General features: G+C 40.3%; 2 protein-coding genes across 2 annotated transcripts; one reads left to right on the top strand and one right to left on the bottom strand.

The window, feature by feature from the left end:
* The first annotated feature begins 227 nt into the window (after positions 1 to 227).
* LOC139463528 (saxiphilin-like) lies at positions 228 to 7846 on the top strand. The gene is made up of 6 exons (XM_071244798.1): positions 228 to 430; positions 3050 to 3169; positions 3819 to 3954; positions 5541 to 5626; positions 6340 to 6537; positions 7683 to 7846. Exons 1-5 carry the CDS (start codon positions 262 to 264, stop codon positions 6525 to 6527), a joined length of 699 nt encoding a protein of 232 aa, XP_071100899.1. The 5' UTR covers positions 228 to 261; the 3' UTR covers positions 6528 to 6537; positions 7683 to 7846.
* Positions 7847 to 9611: 1765 nt separating this feature from the next.
* Positions 9612 to 16155, bottom strand: LOC139463530 (coiled-coil domain-containing protein 12-like). Its single transcript, XM_071244800.1, has 5 exons — positions 16025 to 16155; positions 15432 to 15508; positions 14770 to 14831; positions 12309 to 12420; positions 9612 to 11266 (listed from the first exon to the last, which is right to left on the bottom strand). The coding sequence occupies exons 1-5, from the start codon at positions 16153 to 16155 to the stop codon at positions 11172 to 11174; spliced, it is 477 nt and encodes a 158-aa protein (XP_071100901.1). The 3' UTR covers positions 9612 to 11171.
* Positions 16156 to 17302: the final 1147 nt, after the last annotated feature.

The following is a 17302-nucleotide window of genomic DNA, read 5'->3' on the forward strand; positions in this document are numbered from 1 at the left end:
TGCTGTTGAATCATGAGCAGCTTAAATGTACAAAGTTCATGTGTGATTTAGGTTCAGGTTTAATCCCGCAGTTTTGTAAACACTTGGGTTAAATATATCTGTACACGCTGAAGTTGACCTGTTAGAGTCCTGTTGGTTTACTGTTAATGCTGTACTAGCGCGAGTGTTATCACTCCACCGTCATACACAGATAAGGTTTCAAGCGGCTGGTATATAGCCGGCGTCAGCTGGGAGCACGTCAGTTTGCCAGACACATTCACCATGTTGCTCCTGCTTGTCGCCGCCTGTGGGTTCCTGGCCGCCGAGGCCATCGTGTGCGCCCCTGACATGTGCAAGGGAGTGGACTGCCCCGACGTCACTGGCTGTAATGGCAAGGTCAAGGCCAACGGCGGGTTCTGTGGATGCTGTGATAGCTGTGTTAATCTTCTGGGTAAGGATACTTTCGGTCATCAACAAGACAAGACTACATACAAAGTAATAACTGTCGTTGATAAGTGACTCATTAGACGAAGACCGTGTCGATATTTCTAAGCTGTAGTATCAGTTGACATTATACAAAATGTTCACCTGTCGAAATATACCAATCAAAACACTCATAAGGTGTATAACTGACATTGATTTTCATTGCTTTTTAGCGCATTGTCATTCAAAGATCTATGTACAAGCTATAGTGTTTATAACCTACATGAAACATTCATACAAGTTATTTAATTCAGAAGTTAATATTTGAATGCTTACAAACATACATGTACACACGACATAAAATACATTAAATGTCATGAAGCATCTGCATGGCATGTCATGGGTTGTAAAAATTAGCAGGTTAGGTAAGCAATAACAGAGGCCACTATGAGCAGATCTTGTGATAGTTGGTTGAAAGTATGTATTTAACCAGTTCAGGTGTGGACTAAGCCGATCCAATAACAAACTAGTGTAAATGATATCCGCGCAGTTATAAATTCCTCTGTGATGTAAAACAGCAGGACTCTCGGATATCGGAGAAACTGAATAAATCTTTCCGCGTTTAGCGCGCGCATTCGTTTGTTTGTTTGTTTGTTTTGTTTGTTGTTTGACGCCGCACTCAGCAATATTCCAGCTATATGACGGCGGTCTGTGAATAATCGAGTGTGGACACGTCAATCCAGTGATTGACATCATGTGCATCGATCTACGCAATTGGCATACGATGACACGTATCAACTAAGTCAGCGAACCTGACCACCCGATCCCGTTATTTGCCTCTTCCGGCAAACATAGTCGTCCATTTACAGCAAGCATGGGTAGCTGGAGACCTATTCTACCCCGGATCTTCACGGCTGTATTCCTCTGATGTATTACTTACCTGCGTTTTACGTTAATGATCTGATGCACAAGGGAAGCTAGCGAGCGTCATTGTTTGTAATCAATGTCCACTTACCTGTGCGTTTTATTTACTTAAAATAAGAATCAAAGTAATTAGATTACAAATACAGTCTGAACGTTGAAATAAGCAAAAATGAAAATGTATGCAAACAAAATATGCTGCACGAAAATGTCATGCAGTACATTTGTAACACGTTGAAATCTTTAATTTCACGCTTCGTACTGCACGTCCATTATGTGAGATTTGATCGCTGTAGTCGGTATGTTCGCGACGCCTATGTTTAGAATTAAATCATGAACTTAGAATATGCATTGCAGAAAGTAGGTCAGTAAACAGTCAATTCGTGACAGATGATCTACAGTTGAAACAATAGATTGACGTCATAGCTGTGTTCACAACAGCACACACACGTTAGGGTGACGCCTCCACTGTTGTATTACTTTGTATATGAAAGTATTTTTACAAAATAATTCAACGAAAAGGGTATTTCATAATAATTTCAAAATAACATGTTTTTGGCAATAGAAAATGTTCTCCTGAAAGTACATTTGGTAGAGTGAAAACATTAAATAATATTGCAACGTGCTGTTTAGTGTGGGAATGACAAATCAAAGTCTCCCTTCCCTTCTCTTCCGATATCAATCTACTTTGGAGAGATTTATTTTATTTCTGAAATTTCTTAATACTTGGTGGACAAGAAAACAAGACTACCCTAAATATGTCCATTTTATTCTGCGCTATTTAAAATGTAGCCTATTTTGAGTTGGGACATATGGCTATCAACAGAGTATTCTCACACAAGCTCACATAGAATCGAGGGCAGTACACGGGCCGCTCTTATCTTCAGTTCAACATGTGCTGACGGTCTTCAAAACAGAATAATACAACGTTATTCCCACTTCACGGTTATACCTATTATATTAAATGGAAAATGATCATTTGAGTATACTGGCCATGTTGGACCATTGATAGTTATCACTCGCAGAGCAGTAATGTTGGTCAACACTGCAAACATAAAAACTGTATTATCAGGGCCTGGGCGCTTTTGTTAAGTTGTGTGAATTACGATCGCCTTAGCGCTAAGATCACTATGTACAACGGCACCCTGGTCACGGAGTCTCTTATGTTACGTCTACCCTACTCCCAGTCGTCAGAAATTCTGCGTTATTCAGAATTGTGTCCCTTAGGTGTTCCATAAAACCTATGATCATGGGTTCTAATCCCAGATTTGACCTAATTATTTCCCTTGGTTTGTCCGTACCAGACCCGGCATGAAACTGTGGGGCCCGTTCTCCAAAGCCATCTTAGCGCTAAGGTGGTCGTAACTTCCATACTTTAACACTTGCTTACTCATCCTGGCGCTAAGATCGTTTTGCTGAACGGGGCTCTGGTACTTGGAAGGATGGCCATGTTAGTAATGAGAGTCTACCTTTGCCAGCTCGTCACGATATGGCTGAAATACTGCCGATGTGACGTTAAATATTAACTCACTCACTCACTCACTCACTCACTCACTACCTTTGCCAGCACGCTGTCCTTGGCTGTTACGTTAAAAGATTTACAACTTTATGAATTCCTGGCCACGGAGATGTCCCATGACAAAATGATGCAACTGTTGACACTGGATTTTGTTATTGTTCAGTTTGTTCAGTTTGTTATTGATATCTACCTACATTTCCTTTTCAGGAGAAAATGATAAGTGTAGTTTCAGCTTCTTGTTGGGAGTTCCCTCTAGCGCGGAGTGTGGAGTAGGTCTCCACTGTAGCGTGGTCACCAGGACGTGTGTCAAGATGGCCAAACGACAAGGTGAGACTCTTCATAGGTTTCAAACATGTCATTAACTATAGATATGTTTTGGCCATGGGCACACTGTAAGGGTACAAAGGTAGAAGTTGGGTTATAAAGTGCGGGGCAAAAAGAAGTTTACACCCATATTTGATGGTGGTTGAATATAAAACAAACAAGAGATGGTATTCGATGGTGATTGTATTTGGCACGGATATCAAAGGCGATATTACATGAATTATATTTTGTACATATGACGTCTCAAGCAGAATGGGGGTCGCAATTTCACGGTTTTGAGCAATGAGCAGGGTGAAGTGTGAATTTGGAAGTGTATACTTCTTTTGGTCGGTGGTTTAGTTGTCACAGACAAATGTGTTGACTGTCATCAGGTATATATCAGGTATATAGGATGTTGTTTGGCGTGACGAGATGGTTTACAAATATGTGGATATGATTTTTATGTCAACACATATCAAGACTCGAAACTGATAAGATTTAGCATTTGATTGCTAATTCTGGAGAAAATGTCACCCGCTACCTTCCTATTAAAAGTAGCCTGGTACTTTCAATAGTATTCAATAGTAAATTTCGTGTTTTGGCTAATTGTGTGTTGGGAGTGTCAGTCGTTTGTTTTTGACTTTAAGGTTTTCTCTCTCTCTCTCTTCAACAGTGGCACTCGGCCCATGCGCACTGAAGCAGCAGCAGTTGCAGCAGGGCCAGTCCGCCGGCCTCCCCCTATTGGGTGTCCAGAGCCTGAAGTGCAACCAGGATGGATCCTACAACCCCGTGCAGTGCCTGGGATCAGGGTGCGTTACCCTTCATGCTATCAGCTACGTGTGGCGAAAATGTCTTTATATCCAGTTCAAACAGCAATAGGGATATTTATATCAAAAGCATGGACTCATTCGCTATCATAGGCTCTGTCAGAAACCCCCCAAGGAAAAATAAAATTTTGACTCATTCGCTACCATAGCTGTAGGCTCTATAAGAAACCCCCAAGGAAAATTAAAATATTGACCCATTCGCTACCATAGCTGTAGGCTCCATCAGAAACCCCCAAGGAAAATTAAAATATGGACCCATTCGCTACCATAGCTATGGGCTCTATCAGAAACCCCCAAGGGAAGTTAGAATGTGGACCCATTCGCTACCATAGCTATGGGCTCCATCAGAAACCCCCAAGGAAAATTTAAGTGTGGACTCATTCGCTACCATATATATGGGCTCTATCAGAAACCCCCAGGAAAATTAAATTGTGGACCCATTCGCTACCAGAGCTATAGGCTCCATCAGGAACCCCAAAGGAAAATTAAAATGTGGACTCATTCGCTACCATAGCTATAGGCTCCATCAGAAACCCCCAAGGAAAATTAAAATGTGGACCCATTCGCTACCATAGATATAGGCTCTATCAGAAACCCCCAAGGAAAATTAAAATGTGGACCCATTCGCTACCAGAGCTATAGGCTCCATCAGAAACCCCCAAAGAAGATTAAAATGTGGACTCATTCGCTACCATAGCTACATGCTCTATCAGAAACCCCCAGGAAAATTAAATTGTGGACCCATTCGCTACCAGAGCTATAGGCTCCATCAGAAACCCCCAAAGAAGATTAAAATGTGGACCCATTCGCTACCATAGCCACATGCTCTATCAGAAACCCCCAGGAAAATTAAATTGTGGACCCATTTGCTACCATACCTACATGCTCTATCAGAAACCCCCAGGAAAATTAAATTGTGGACCCATTCGCTACCAGAGCTATAGGCTCCATCAGAAACACCCAAGGAAAATCAAAATGTGGACCCATTCGCTACCATAGCTAGTTTTGGGGCACAAGTGGAATGGAACGACATTGAAAAAGCCATCCAATCAAATTCCTGTAAACGAGCGAAACTATGCGCTAAGAGATGGAGACGTCACTTTGAAACGAAGCTTCAGCGGCGAATTAATCCCGGGTATGCACCATAATGGAATGGAGATATAATACACTGGATAATCGATGGTGATGATAAGTACAGAGGTGGATTATTTTACCGAATAGCAATTTCGACGATCCAGATGTATATGACTGTATGAATTGTGATGATATTGCCGTATTCGCGAATGCCACATTAATTTAAATGTTTGTGATATAAAATGTTCCCTGGAATATTATCCTCGTATTGAGTGGCCAGGCACGTCAACCCTCACAGTGAGCTTTCAGAAATAGTCCAGCTATATAACGACGGGAGACACCATGAATGGACTTCATACATTGTATGCTTATAAGGATTCCAGCCCGTGTCTTGGGCAGATTTTCAAAGGTTGAACAGCGTTCAGGCCCGATTGGCGTCCTTCAGTTCCGTCACATTAAAACCCTTCTGAGTTAGTATCGTATGTCTATTATAGATGCTACTGTGTGGATTCTGCCGGAGTCGAGATTGCCGGTTATAGGACAAGCATCGGTGCCACCGACTACTCCACCAAGAACTGCCGTGAGTAGTTAGCCGGACCTGCAAGACTATAACTGACTGTTGGGTGTCTGGCAGCCGCCAGTAGCTGCAAGATTGCTGATGCGGCGGCGTTCAGCAATAATCACTCACTCATTCGTCTCAGAGTAAATGAGTGAGTGTGGTTCAACGCCGCTTTTAACAGTATTCCAGTTATATCGCGGCGTGTCAGCTTAATGTGGGAGGAAAGCCCGAAGTGATGCAGGTCTCAGACGTTTATCACTTCGGTGAAACCCACGAGCAACGGGTATGGTGCTGACAAACCTAGAAACATAATCGGGGCGAACAAGGATTCGAACCCTCAAATCATAGGTTTTCAAGTTCTTCAGTTATAATCTTTTATGTAAGATGTATTCATTAAGTAGTACTTTGTCCTTGGAGAAGGAAAGGCAGTAAGTGAGGGAAGTGTCGTTTTTCGAAAACAAAATCACAGAGGTAATTATTTGGACTTTTTGTTAGGTGTGATCTAGTTATAAAAACAGCATTGATAATCAGCGAAATGAAGGCCCAATAATGATCCAATCGTAGGACCCAGTTAGTGAGATTGAAGCCAGTAATTATGATCTGTGTAACCTTAGTTAATATGTCAATATATAATTCACTGACAGGTGTGAGTAGGGTTTCCAAAACAGGGATTCCGTGCTACCATCACAAACAACGTCAGTACATACGATGACGTTGTACGCATTTAACTGCAGAGTGTGCCCGAGACAAGGAGCAGTTCTCAAAGACGGGTGCGTTGGGCCAGACCTTCGACTGTGAGAGCAACGGAAACTATCAGCAGTACAAGTGCGAGGGGTCCGTCTGCTTCTGCACTGATGACAATGGCAAAATGATTGGAACCCAGAAGGTCTCCATTGGTCTCCTCTCCACGCTTAAGTGTTGAGCTGTCTCACGTGAGTCTTGTATTGGTGAATTCGTGTGTATTTGTCAGTTATCAGTTCAGTTTATTTTCTCTGAAAAAACACCAACGGTGGTACAAGAGTATATATATATATATACACACACAACATATAATATACAATGCAGATCAAGATGGTAACAAGCCTAAAATAAATAAAAATTAAGCAAATAAAATAATAATCATCATCATCATCAACACCCCACTCCGCAATGTTAGAGCCGGCGGCCTGTAACTAATCGGTCTGGGCCAGACAATCCAGTGATTGATATCGTGAACGATCTACGCCGTGGGGCACATTAACACTCGATCAACCATATCACCGAACCTGACCACCCGATCCATTAGTCGCTTTTTACGACCAGCATCGGTTGATGGGGGCCTATTCTAAACCAGAATGCTCACTGGGGTGTGGTTGGGCAATATAGTAGATGTGGTTATTACAATCACAGCTACTACACATCAGCCCTGAAGAAGACAAACCAGCCCATCTGGGCATGGGTCGAATCAGAAGAAATTTCAGACTAGCTCAGATCTGATCTTGCGGAATTGTTGCAAGGACTTCCGATCGTTGTCATCTAATCTTTGAATGCGGACTTATTCTAATGTGTCAGCAGTTCTGGGACAGAAAAAGGTTCAGCATACCATGAATGTCATGGACGTGTTCTGTTGCTATAACTTGAGTTGAGAGCCAATTAAAAAGATGAAGTCAGGTGTCGCCTGGATGACTGTCATAACACCATCCAAACATAATGCTCATTATCTCAATCTCTGGAATGTCCAGTTCAGACTTGACTATTTACGGGCTGGGGTCATCTGGCTAGAATATTGCTGAGTGAGGCACTCAACAACAAACATTACACTTCCAGGACATCTCACCCCAGTGGTGTTGATGGCCAGGCCATGGTTTGTAGGCTCTTTGACGATTTCAAAACTTTCTTAATTGCAATGCATACATCAATTCAGTTATATTTGGGATGTTAGTTTCAATACTTGAACGTCAATTATGCTATCAGGTGGTGTATACTAGAATATGTATAATAAAACTGATGTCTTTTAGTAAAAAAAATATTTTGTTCTCATGTGAAACTTGTCATGGCTTGAAACTATGTGTTAGCAAATATCTCTTCTCTTTTTCAGAATGACAGATTGCAGTCTTATTTTTCAGGACAGAGATAATCTTTCACAAGCAAAATTGTGTATGAAATAATGTTGAAATAAACAGAAAAGAAACTAGCCTGGTTCTCTCTACCATTGAATAAAAGCAATTTCATACATCAGATAAATAAAATAAATGAAAACATTCTGTGAAGTATTAAATGCCATGTGCATGTAACGCACTGTACCATAAAAACAAGATTAACAAAAGGTCACAAGACAACTCATAAAACTGATGAAGAGTTAGTCCAAGAGCAAAGTCTGAATGAAGGCAAACGTTTGATTGGAGTAATAATGGAAGGTTCTTGTAACCAGTTGAGGAATTGGAAAAGACCGGTAAGAGAACATGAAAACAAATGTGCCCATAAATAGGAAAGAAACTACAAAAACTTTCACAAAGAAAGATAAACCCCAATTTACCCGACTGTCAAACACTTTCAAAAGAGAAAATGTATGTGCTTCCATATTCCTTTGTCAACTGTTGGAGGTTGAAATGTGTGGTTGACAGTTTATGACCTTGGTGTTCATGACTGCTCAGAAACAGCAGACATCAACACTGTCGAAGGTTGAAATGCGTGATTGACAGTTTATGACCTTGGTGTTCATGACTGCTCAGAAACAGCAGACATCAACACTGTCGAAGGTTGAAATGTGTGGTTGACAGTTTATGACCTTGGTGTTCATGACTGCTCAGAAACAGCAGACATCTACACTGTCGAAGGTTGAAATGTGTGGTTGACAGTTTATGACCTTGGTGTTCATGACTGCTCAGAAACAGCAGACATCAACACTGTTGAAGGTTGAAATGCGTGGTTGACAGTTTATGACCTTGGTGTTCATGACTGCTCAGAAACAGCAGACATCTACACCCAGAAGGTTGTTGCCTGACCTATATTCTGACTCCATAGCAAAGGTTGTATCCACACTTAGAGGTCAGTGTCCCCGGTGGTTTTCATGTTCCCCTGAGCAGCTGAGGACTGTGAAGAGGCAAGGCTGATCCCAACAATGGTGTCAAGAGAATACATGAAATGATTGTGCCACATGAAAATTGTAACTTGGTCGATTACAAACCAATTAATTTTTCTGTGCAGGTGTATTTTATATCATATGCAGTTTGTTGTACTGCTTTACGAGTAATTGTGTTCATTTTACTACCTTTGACTTTCACTACAGTATGAATCTAGCAAAATTAAATTTCAACATTATCTGATACTGAAATTTGAAAATGATCTACAATATAGAATTCAAGATACAAGTAAGTATTTAACACTCATTATCACCGTGTCAGAATGTTGAGACCTCATTGGTTCACTTGACCTTGATAAAATACTAAAATATCAACAAAGGTAGACAATTTAGAATTCCCATTTATTATTTCCCTTATGTCATGATTAAAATGTTCTTTAAGGCTTAAAAACGTATAAGAATTATTTCTCTAGTAATGGCTTCTGAAAATATAATGCGTGCTGGTGGTGGGTTTGGGGGTGTTTTTTGGTTGTTCAAACTAGTATGTAACCAAATAAACAGTTGTAAAATGGAAATAAAAACAAATTGTGCAATGAACTATATGATGGTGCAGGCAGTGCCTAAGAATCAAAACTATTAAATTTTTTAGCCTAAGTCTCCATTAATAATAATCCACAAAGCAAACTTGGGGCTTTAACTGCCCAATAATCACACTCTTTGCATGAACATGCCTTGTTGTTGGTTGGTTGTTTTACGCCGCACTCAGCAATATTCCAGCCATATGACTGCGGTCTGTAAATAATCGAGTCTAAACCAGACAATCCAGTGATTGATATCATGAGCATCTATCCTCGCAAGCCCTTGTGGTCTCTGTACAATATGGGATGCAGGTTTATAGGTGAGTCTGCAGACACACATAGATGATTCCAAACAAATAAACACCGACATAATCATGTATATTTTTATTCAAAAGATTATCTGTGATGTCCACACCATCACAGTTGTTGACATGACAAAGATGATGATGCTACTTTCAGACAACAACTTGCAAATTACAGTTGAGATACAGTTGCCATTCTCACCATGAAAAAGGTGTTCTGTTAAGCCAATGTAAATGATTATTTTGTGACATCACTGCTGCCATGTTGTGTACAAGGGTGGATGTGGGGGATGATCTGGTTAGCACAGCTGAACAATCAGCTCAACAGGTTCAGCATAATTTATTCAGTTCAGCAAGTTATTTTCTAAACTGGAATGTTTAATGATGACCAGATAGTTGTACTTGTGTTTGTTTGTTTGTTTGTTTTTTAACGCCGCACTCAGCAATATTCCAGCTATATGATGGCGATCTGTAAATAATCGAGTCTGGACACGACAATCTAGTGATTGAAATCAAGAGCATCGATCCATGCAATTGGGATACAATGACATGCATCAACCAAGTCAGTGAGCATGACCACCTGATCACGTTGGTCGCCTCTTATGACAGGCATAGTCGCCTATTTTGGATGGATTGCTGAAGACCTATTCTACCCCGGATCTTCACAGGTCAGTTGTACTTGTACATATATGGTTCATAATACATATGCAGATATTCAGACAGATCAACAATCACGAGAAAACATTTGAGAAATGCATAAAACTTCAAAATGTGGTCAACTTTTGTTATTTACATTTCTTGCAATGTGATGTCCTCTTACCTTAACCAAGATGATAAAACCACAAAAATCAATTACAGTTGTAAATGTTGGAACATTCACATAAAGATAGTCATTGATTCATCCAAATAGGCTGCAAGATCTAAAGGAACACATGGTCAAAATGTCACATGGAATACTCTCTGCACTCAGTGGCACAACATCTTCAGCTGTTCAGTGACAAAATCTTGATTAAACAAATCTTGCAAAAGAAACAACTGAGAAAACATTGCCTGTGCTCTTGTAGCACAAATCCTTCACTCGAGTCACTTGTTAACTGGTTGCTTGGTTGCTACCTTCAAGTATTTAGCAGTGTGAGTGAGTGAGTATGGTTTTACGCCACCTTTAGCTATATTCCAGCAATATCACGGCAGGGGACACCAGAAATAGGCTTAAAACATTGTACCCATGTGGGGAATCGAACTCGGGCTTTCGGCGTGACGAGTGAACGCTTTCACCACAAGGCTACCCCACCGACCCTTAGCAGTGTAAACAGAAAACTCAATAACCTACTTTACTGTAATGGTATATTCAAGGAACGTTATCACCACTTGTAGATGAAAAATATGCTCAGAGAGAGCAATGTATTCTCTTCACATACGAATACCGGTAATCATCCAAACACCACTGAGTACGTCAGCTGCATCTTACACACGTAGCCATCTGACGAATAATAAGAAGGATGTGGAGAGTCTCACAGTACAGATCCTACTTAGGAAACTGAAAATCCTGCAGACTCATCAGAACACAAGTTTGGTGAACACTTCTGTTTAACCACATCCAGACCCATGTTGTCTCCTGTCCATGATCAGTCATCTTCATCATCCTCGTCCGCTCTGGCGACTGCCTCGCTCGCATTCACCACACTGGCTAAATCTTCCTGACTTGCTTTTAATCTTTCCCCTATGAACACAAAATAGAAAAGGAAATCAAGTAAAGGTTAGTTTTTTTCTTGTGTATGGAACACGCCAGAAGCAGCTTCTCAACACCCCGCAGTATCAGAGGAAAATCCATTGATTGCTGATTGAGAGCAGTGTGGAGTGCTCCAGAGACAAAAGACAGTGACACTTTACAGACATATTCAAACCATCGAACTTAAGCATGAGTTGCTAGATATTGTCTACTGCAAGCATTGACCAAATTTCACCCTTAAAGCGAGGCATACCACCCTACTCAACGACACAAATGACTTGCAAGTTTATGTAATGAACAAAGGGAGATAATCTCAGACTTCTGTTCATTATCTCCCCTGTTCAGTTATCATAAGTTCACAGGTTTAAACAAAGATTCTAATATTGTTAGCAATATAATGTACTAGATCCTATCTTGGTAGAAACCACCCCATGCAGTGTGATGGCCAACATAAAATTTACATATGTGATGAAGTTCCTCAACATGCTCAAATTGATAATACAGTACATATTGTTCACTTGAGATTACATAGTCTCATCAAAATAACAGTGCATTTTCATTTTTGTTACAAAACTATGTAGCCTTAAACTGAAGAAATACGCTGCAGCTGTATACTGACTGATTAACTGAAGAAATGCAATACAGCTGTATACTAACTTATTAACTGAAGAAATGCGCTACAGCTGTATACTAACTAATTAACTGAAGAAATGCGCTACAGCTGTATACTGACTGATTAACTGAAGAAATGTGCTACAGCTGTATACTGACTGATTAACTGAAGAAATGCATTACAGCTGTATACTGACTGATTAACTGAAAAAATGCACTACAGCTGTATACTAACTTATTAACTGAAGAAATACGCTGCAGCTGTATACTGACTGATTAACTGAAGAAATGCGCTACAGCTGTATACTGACTGATTAACTGAAGAAATGCACTACAGCTGTATACTGACTGATTAACTGAAGAAATGCACTATATCTGTATACTGACTGATTGAAGAAATGCACTATATCTGTATACTGACTGATTAACTCTGCAATCGCTCTCTGTGTCCGCTTCTCTAGTTTCTCCAGCTTGGGGGCAATGTCGCGCTTCAAGTCCCAGTCAGGCTTCCTCGGCGCCAGGTTCAGCAAGTCCTAGCCACAAGCATCAATCAATGAACAGACTTCCCACATCTCCAACAATTTACTGACATTTCTAAGCAGCTATTGCTAAAATGATTAGTTAGGATTAACCAAGAAAAGATGTAAACCCACATTATCACAGGTTAACCCTCTCACCATGACCCAGTCTACTACATCACATACATGTAGCGTTGTAGCCACTCACACTCCCAGCCTCCAACATTAAGTCACTGCCCATTAGGCTTAAAAAAATAAAAGAATTGGTTCTCAGACAATGACTTTTGAAAATATAGTGTGGGCAGGCGGTGTTGTTTTTTTATTTGGTTTGTTCAAACTAGATTCTAGTTTGTTCAAACTAGATTCTAGTTTGTAACCAAATAAACAGTTGTGCACATCAACCGGGGAAAGGGCCTCCCTACATAAACAACACACAAACTCAAATTGCTGCCATGACCACAACACAAGATGTGCAGTAAAGTGTGCATGTAAAGGGAAGTGACTGGGTGTCATATTCAATCTCATTTTTTTTAAGTATTTTTAATTTTTTGAAAATTGAAATAAAAACGAAAAGTGTGGCAGACTATATTATGATGCAAACGGTGCCTTAGAACCAAGACCATTATTCTTTAAGCCTTATAAGTTCAGTTTTACACAGAACTTAAATCTTGCACAATCACTGGATAATTGTTCTCAAGATCATCCATGCAAAGTTTCATTGGAGCTTTATGACTAAAAGATAACTAAAGTGTAATTGTTTACAACAGATATATGGACAAGCACAGGGAGAAATAGAGAATCTCACCCGAGTGTCTTTTGATATCAAATATATCAACGAGTGTTGATATACAATGATATATTTGATATCAAAAGACACTCGGGTGAGATTTTATTTATCAGCTCACATCATTCTTCCAACGTTTTCAGTTTGTAGACAGTAACAAGCAGTGTCTTAAGTGTAAAAAGTACTGCTAACAGCTTCAGTGGCAGAGCCAATAGTGATGTCATTTGATTGTGACATCATGGTAACCAACGACATCACAATGGTCTGCAAAGTATTGTGATGCAATTTCATAGCAGCGATATCTACAGTGTGGGAGCCAGTTTGGCATGATAAAATGGACCTAATTCACTGCCATACACACAAAAGAACGTCAACAAGGTCAAGCCCCTCCCACTCTACTCCAAACACACTGAACAAGTTAACCCTTTCCATGTTAACAAATACAGAAGCACTATTTATGTAAATGATGTACACATAGATACATGTGTTTTTTCCAAATGTCTGTATAATGCTTTTTAGATTTGTTCTGACAAATAATCACACCCAGAGTAACATTATGCCACATGATCATTCTCCCCAACATCTTTCTTCAACATGTTTAAGTAACCTGATGTGAATTGTACTGAGTAACATGAACTTTGTATGAGCTCCTGAAATGTTATGCAACAGAAATGCATCAATAGAAATTCTAAGAACAAAAGGTGTCCAAATTAAGGAGTGTCCTGGCCTCCTTGAGGTTTGCAGCAATTGTAATCTGTATCTGAAGCTGGGGCCCAACCAATATTTCCAACATTTGTGTACTGACATAGGTCACCATCAGAAGTGACATGCTATCAAATAGTACATGAATCATTGTAAGATGCCATTATTTCATCATGTTCATAACAAGTAGACCCATGAATATCCGGAGTAAAATAAATCTTCAGCAACCCATCCTTGGCATAAAAGGTGACTTTGCTTGTCGTAAAAGGCGACTAACAGGATCAGGTGGTCAGGCTCGCTGACTTGGTTGATGCATGGAAATTGTGTCGATCAATGCTCATGTTATCAATCACTGGATTGCCTGGTCAAGCTCGATTATTTACAGACCGCTGTCCAATAGCAGGAATATTGCCAAGTGTGCTGATCACTAGAAGCAGTTACCGGTAATTTTTCAAAAAACATACATTTTAAACAGCTACTAATTTGTTCCATCATTGACTAAAATTGAAGTGCTAAAGAGTGAGTGAGTGAGTTGGATATAACGCTGCTTTCAACAGTTGTATCAAGGCTGGTCTGCTTGATGTGGGAAGAAAGCTTTAGGTAATGCAGGTCTCAGATGTTTACCACTTTGGTGGAACCCATGACCAGTGGGCCGCCTGTGCCCTCCCACAATTCTAAGAAAATGGCTGACAGTAACATTGTATAGATCATGTTGACAGAGAAGCTCCTAACATTGTAGAATCCACATCACAGTTTGTCAGTGAACATGAAGTTTCTGTTGAATGTTCCACAGTACTACATTGCCTAAAGACGATGATTGTTGATTGTCATCCGACTTGTCTCGTACTTCATTCACAACATGTACACAGGCTACTCACCACTTCTTCAACAACATGCTTTGTCTTTCCAGCTTCTATCTGATTTTTTACCTCCCTTTCAACTGAAAAAAGATAAATTATTACAAAGTATGTGCCTGTTTATTCTGGACAGGTGATAACGGTCCCTCTGTTTTTGCACTTCTTCATTGTTTACATCCTTTGATCCATAATGTCACACACACCATTATAATGATACCATTCAGGTTGTATTCTGACTTTTTACATGACAATGGTCATTACATCATGTGATACAACCCATAAGCTTTATTATTGTTATTCTCGAATTGAACCATAGCTATTATCACCCTCCAGGTATAGATGCACTTTGGTGCACTTCACTGTAGATAAACCAGTGATTATCTTAATTTGAAAGAAGACATTTACTGACCTACTGTAAATGTAGTCAAACACCATTGTGTCAAACTACTTACTCTTGTACTTGTTCATATTCACCGAAAACAACACCCGCCCTTTTTTAATTAAACATTTGCTTATCATGGACTAAATCTTGACTGGTTTGACTTGTTTTCAGCACTATTCTCGCTTTACGTCATCTCATGATTTACGGGGGCTAATTAAAGCTGGGCCGGCAAGACAGCAGAGTTGGAGTATTGTTGCCCTTAGATATGAGACAAGACCTGACAAAGTATAATCAATACTACCATCTCCAGGTTTAACTGCATCCAGCGCGTGCTCCTTCAGCCCTTCATCCTGTGGTTTATAGCTTCGAAAGATGGGTCTGAAAGGAAGTCCGTGAACATTACAGTTGGAGTCAACATGAAGGAAAGAACTCCACCCGTATCACCCTTCCAAAAGTTGCAATGCCTCTCAATCCTTTTAATCATATATATTTTAAGCTGGGATATGGGCGGAAGTCTTACAGAGCCATGTTCAGGCTTTTAGTGTTATGTGTTTGGCACTGATAGATAATTTATGTTATCCACACTAAAACATGTATCAAGGACATGTATAAGTTAACATTTTACTTTTGTGCATTTGTACACAATGCCATAATTGGAGATGATCTAATCCGTGACTTGATAAGAATATATTACGCAGATATATTAAATTGATTCACCATGTTTACCAAACGCCCCACCTGGTGTGTGAGACTGATAGACAAAAATAATTTTGTTGATGCGTAAAACAAATTACCAGTCCCTCAGGAATGAGGGTTAGCCAATAAACAATGAATCTAGATCTGGTAATGTTTGTTTCTTTGCTGACACCATGGGCTTCCCAGAAATGTCTTTACCGAGGTAGCTTGTCGCCTTCAGATTTTTCCGATACATCATCTTTGGAGTTTTCATGCTTCTTCTCTCGTAGGGCTCTCAAACGTTCTTTGCGTTTCCTCGCTGCATCTTCCAACGTGCCTACCGACGCCATGTTGGAACAGGTGTTTCACTTCCGGTTGCTAAAATCCGGAAAGAAACGACAAGTCGCAGAAGCGGGCGTAAAAGACTCACCACGTATTTAGTTTTTCGTTTTCTTTACTTTTATGTTTGTCTTTTATTCTATTTCAGAATTAATATATTCCCATGGGAATTTCAACATGTGTTATACATAGCAACTGCAAAGAGGATTATGTAACAAAACAGCGACAACATTTCCAAGGAGTCTGGCACCTATATAGATGTGTCTGTGTCCACAAATATAAAGTGTGGTCAACCTGAAAGCTCTCAACATCCTGGGTTGAGTTTACCATTGAATGTTAAAACGTTGATTTACTTCAAATAGAAGCGAGTCAAGCCCGAGTGTAGTGCTGGTGAGTCCACTGGGGCTGAATCAAGTCTTCCGACCATTGTAACTGCAGGTATGCAGAATCTCATAGGACCAGTTATGCGAACTAGTTTCGAGTAAAGGTTTTTGTTTTGTTTGTTTGTTTGTTGCCTAACGCACGAAGATATATTCCAGCTATATGACAGCGGTCTGTAAATAATCGAGCCTGGACCAGACAATCCAGAGACTGATATCATGAGCATCGATCCACACAACTGGGATACGATGACATGCATCAATCGAGTCATCGAGCCTCACCACCCGATCCCGTTAGATGCCTCTTACGCCAAGCACTGGTTGCTGAAGATCTCTTCTAACCCGGATCTTCATGTATGAACGCAACCCTATGGTTATACGTATAGGGGGGGGGGGGGGGGGGGGTTGAAAGGATTCTTTAAATACATGTATACATTGGATATATATTCTGCAGGAATCTAGCTGGACAAACGTAGTCGCTGTTGCCATGGTCAGTCTAAACACATGCATTTTCTTACAAGACCTCGTCGGGTGTTGTTGTTCAGTGCCCTCTTAAATGTCTGACCAGTTTGTGGCCACTGTCCTATTACTACTGCGTGAATCGCTGTTGAGGCTACGAGCTCCATCTCCCCGTGGCAAGAGAATTAACTGACCATAAAAGTCCAGTTTCCACCCTTGCCGAATTAGGCTGGAATTCCTAGGCACGATCGTAGCGCCACCAATGGTTATTATGAGTTGTCCCTTCTAAGCTCCCTTCTAAGCCTCTCCTATGGACCAA

Source organism: Haliotis cracherodii, unplaced genomic scaffold (assembly GCF_022045235.1).
Source record: "Haliotis cracherodii isolate W230 unplaced genomic scaffold, xgHalCrac1.p SCAF_16, whole genome shotgun sequence".
Taxonomy (NCBI): domain Eukaryota; kingdom Metazoa; phylum Mollusca; class Gastropoda; order Lepetellida; family Haliotidae; genus Haliotis; species Haliotis cracherodii.

What these genes read in the sequence shown, in the direction of transcription:
- LOC139463528 (XM_071244798.1), top strand. Translation starts at nt 262, where the DNA reads ATGTTGCTCCTGCTTGTCGCCGCCTGTGGGTTCCTGGCCGCCGAGGCC. An exon ending in TAGCTGTGTTAATCTTCTGG is followed by an intron (nt 431 to 3,049) that starts GTAAGGATACTT and finishes TTTCCTTTTCAG; the next exon opens with GAGAAAATGATAAGTGTAGT. An exon ending in CTACTCCACCAAGAACTGCC is followed by an intron (nt 5,627 to 6,339) that starts GTGAGTAGTTAG and finishes ATTTAACTGCAG; the next exon opens with AGTGTGCCCGAGACAAGGAG.
- LOC139463530 (XM_071244800.1), bottom strand. Translation starts at nt 16,155, where the DNA reads ATGGCGTCGGTAGGCACGTTGGAAGATGCAGCGAGGAAACGCAAAGAA. An exon ending in TGCAGTTAAACCTGGAGATG is followed by an intron (nt 14,832 to 15,431) that starts GTAGTATTGATT and finishes ATCTTTTTTCAG; the next exon opens with TTGAAAGGGAGGTAAAAAAT. An exon ending in AGCGATTGCAGAGTTAATCA is followed by an intron (nt 11,267 to 12,308) that starts GTCAGTATACAG and finishes TTGTGTTCATAG; the next exon opens with GGGAAAGATTAAAAGCAAGT.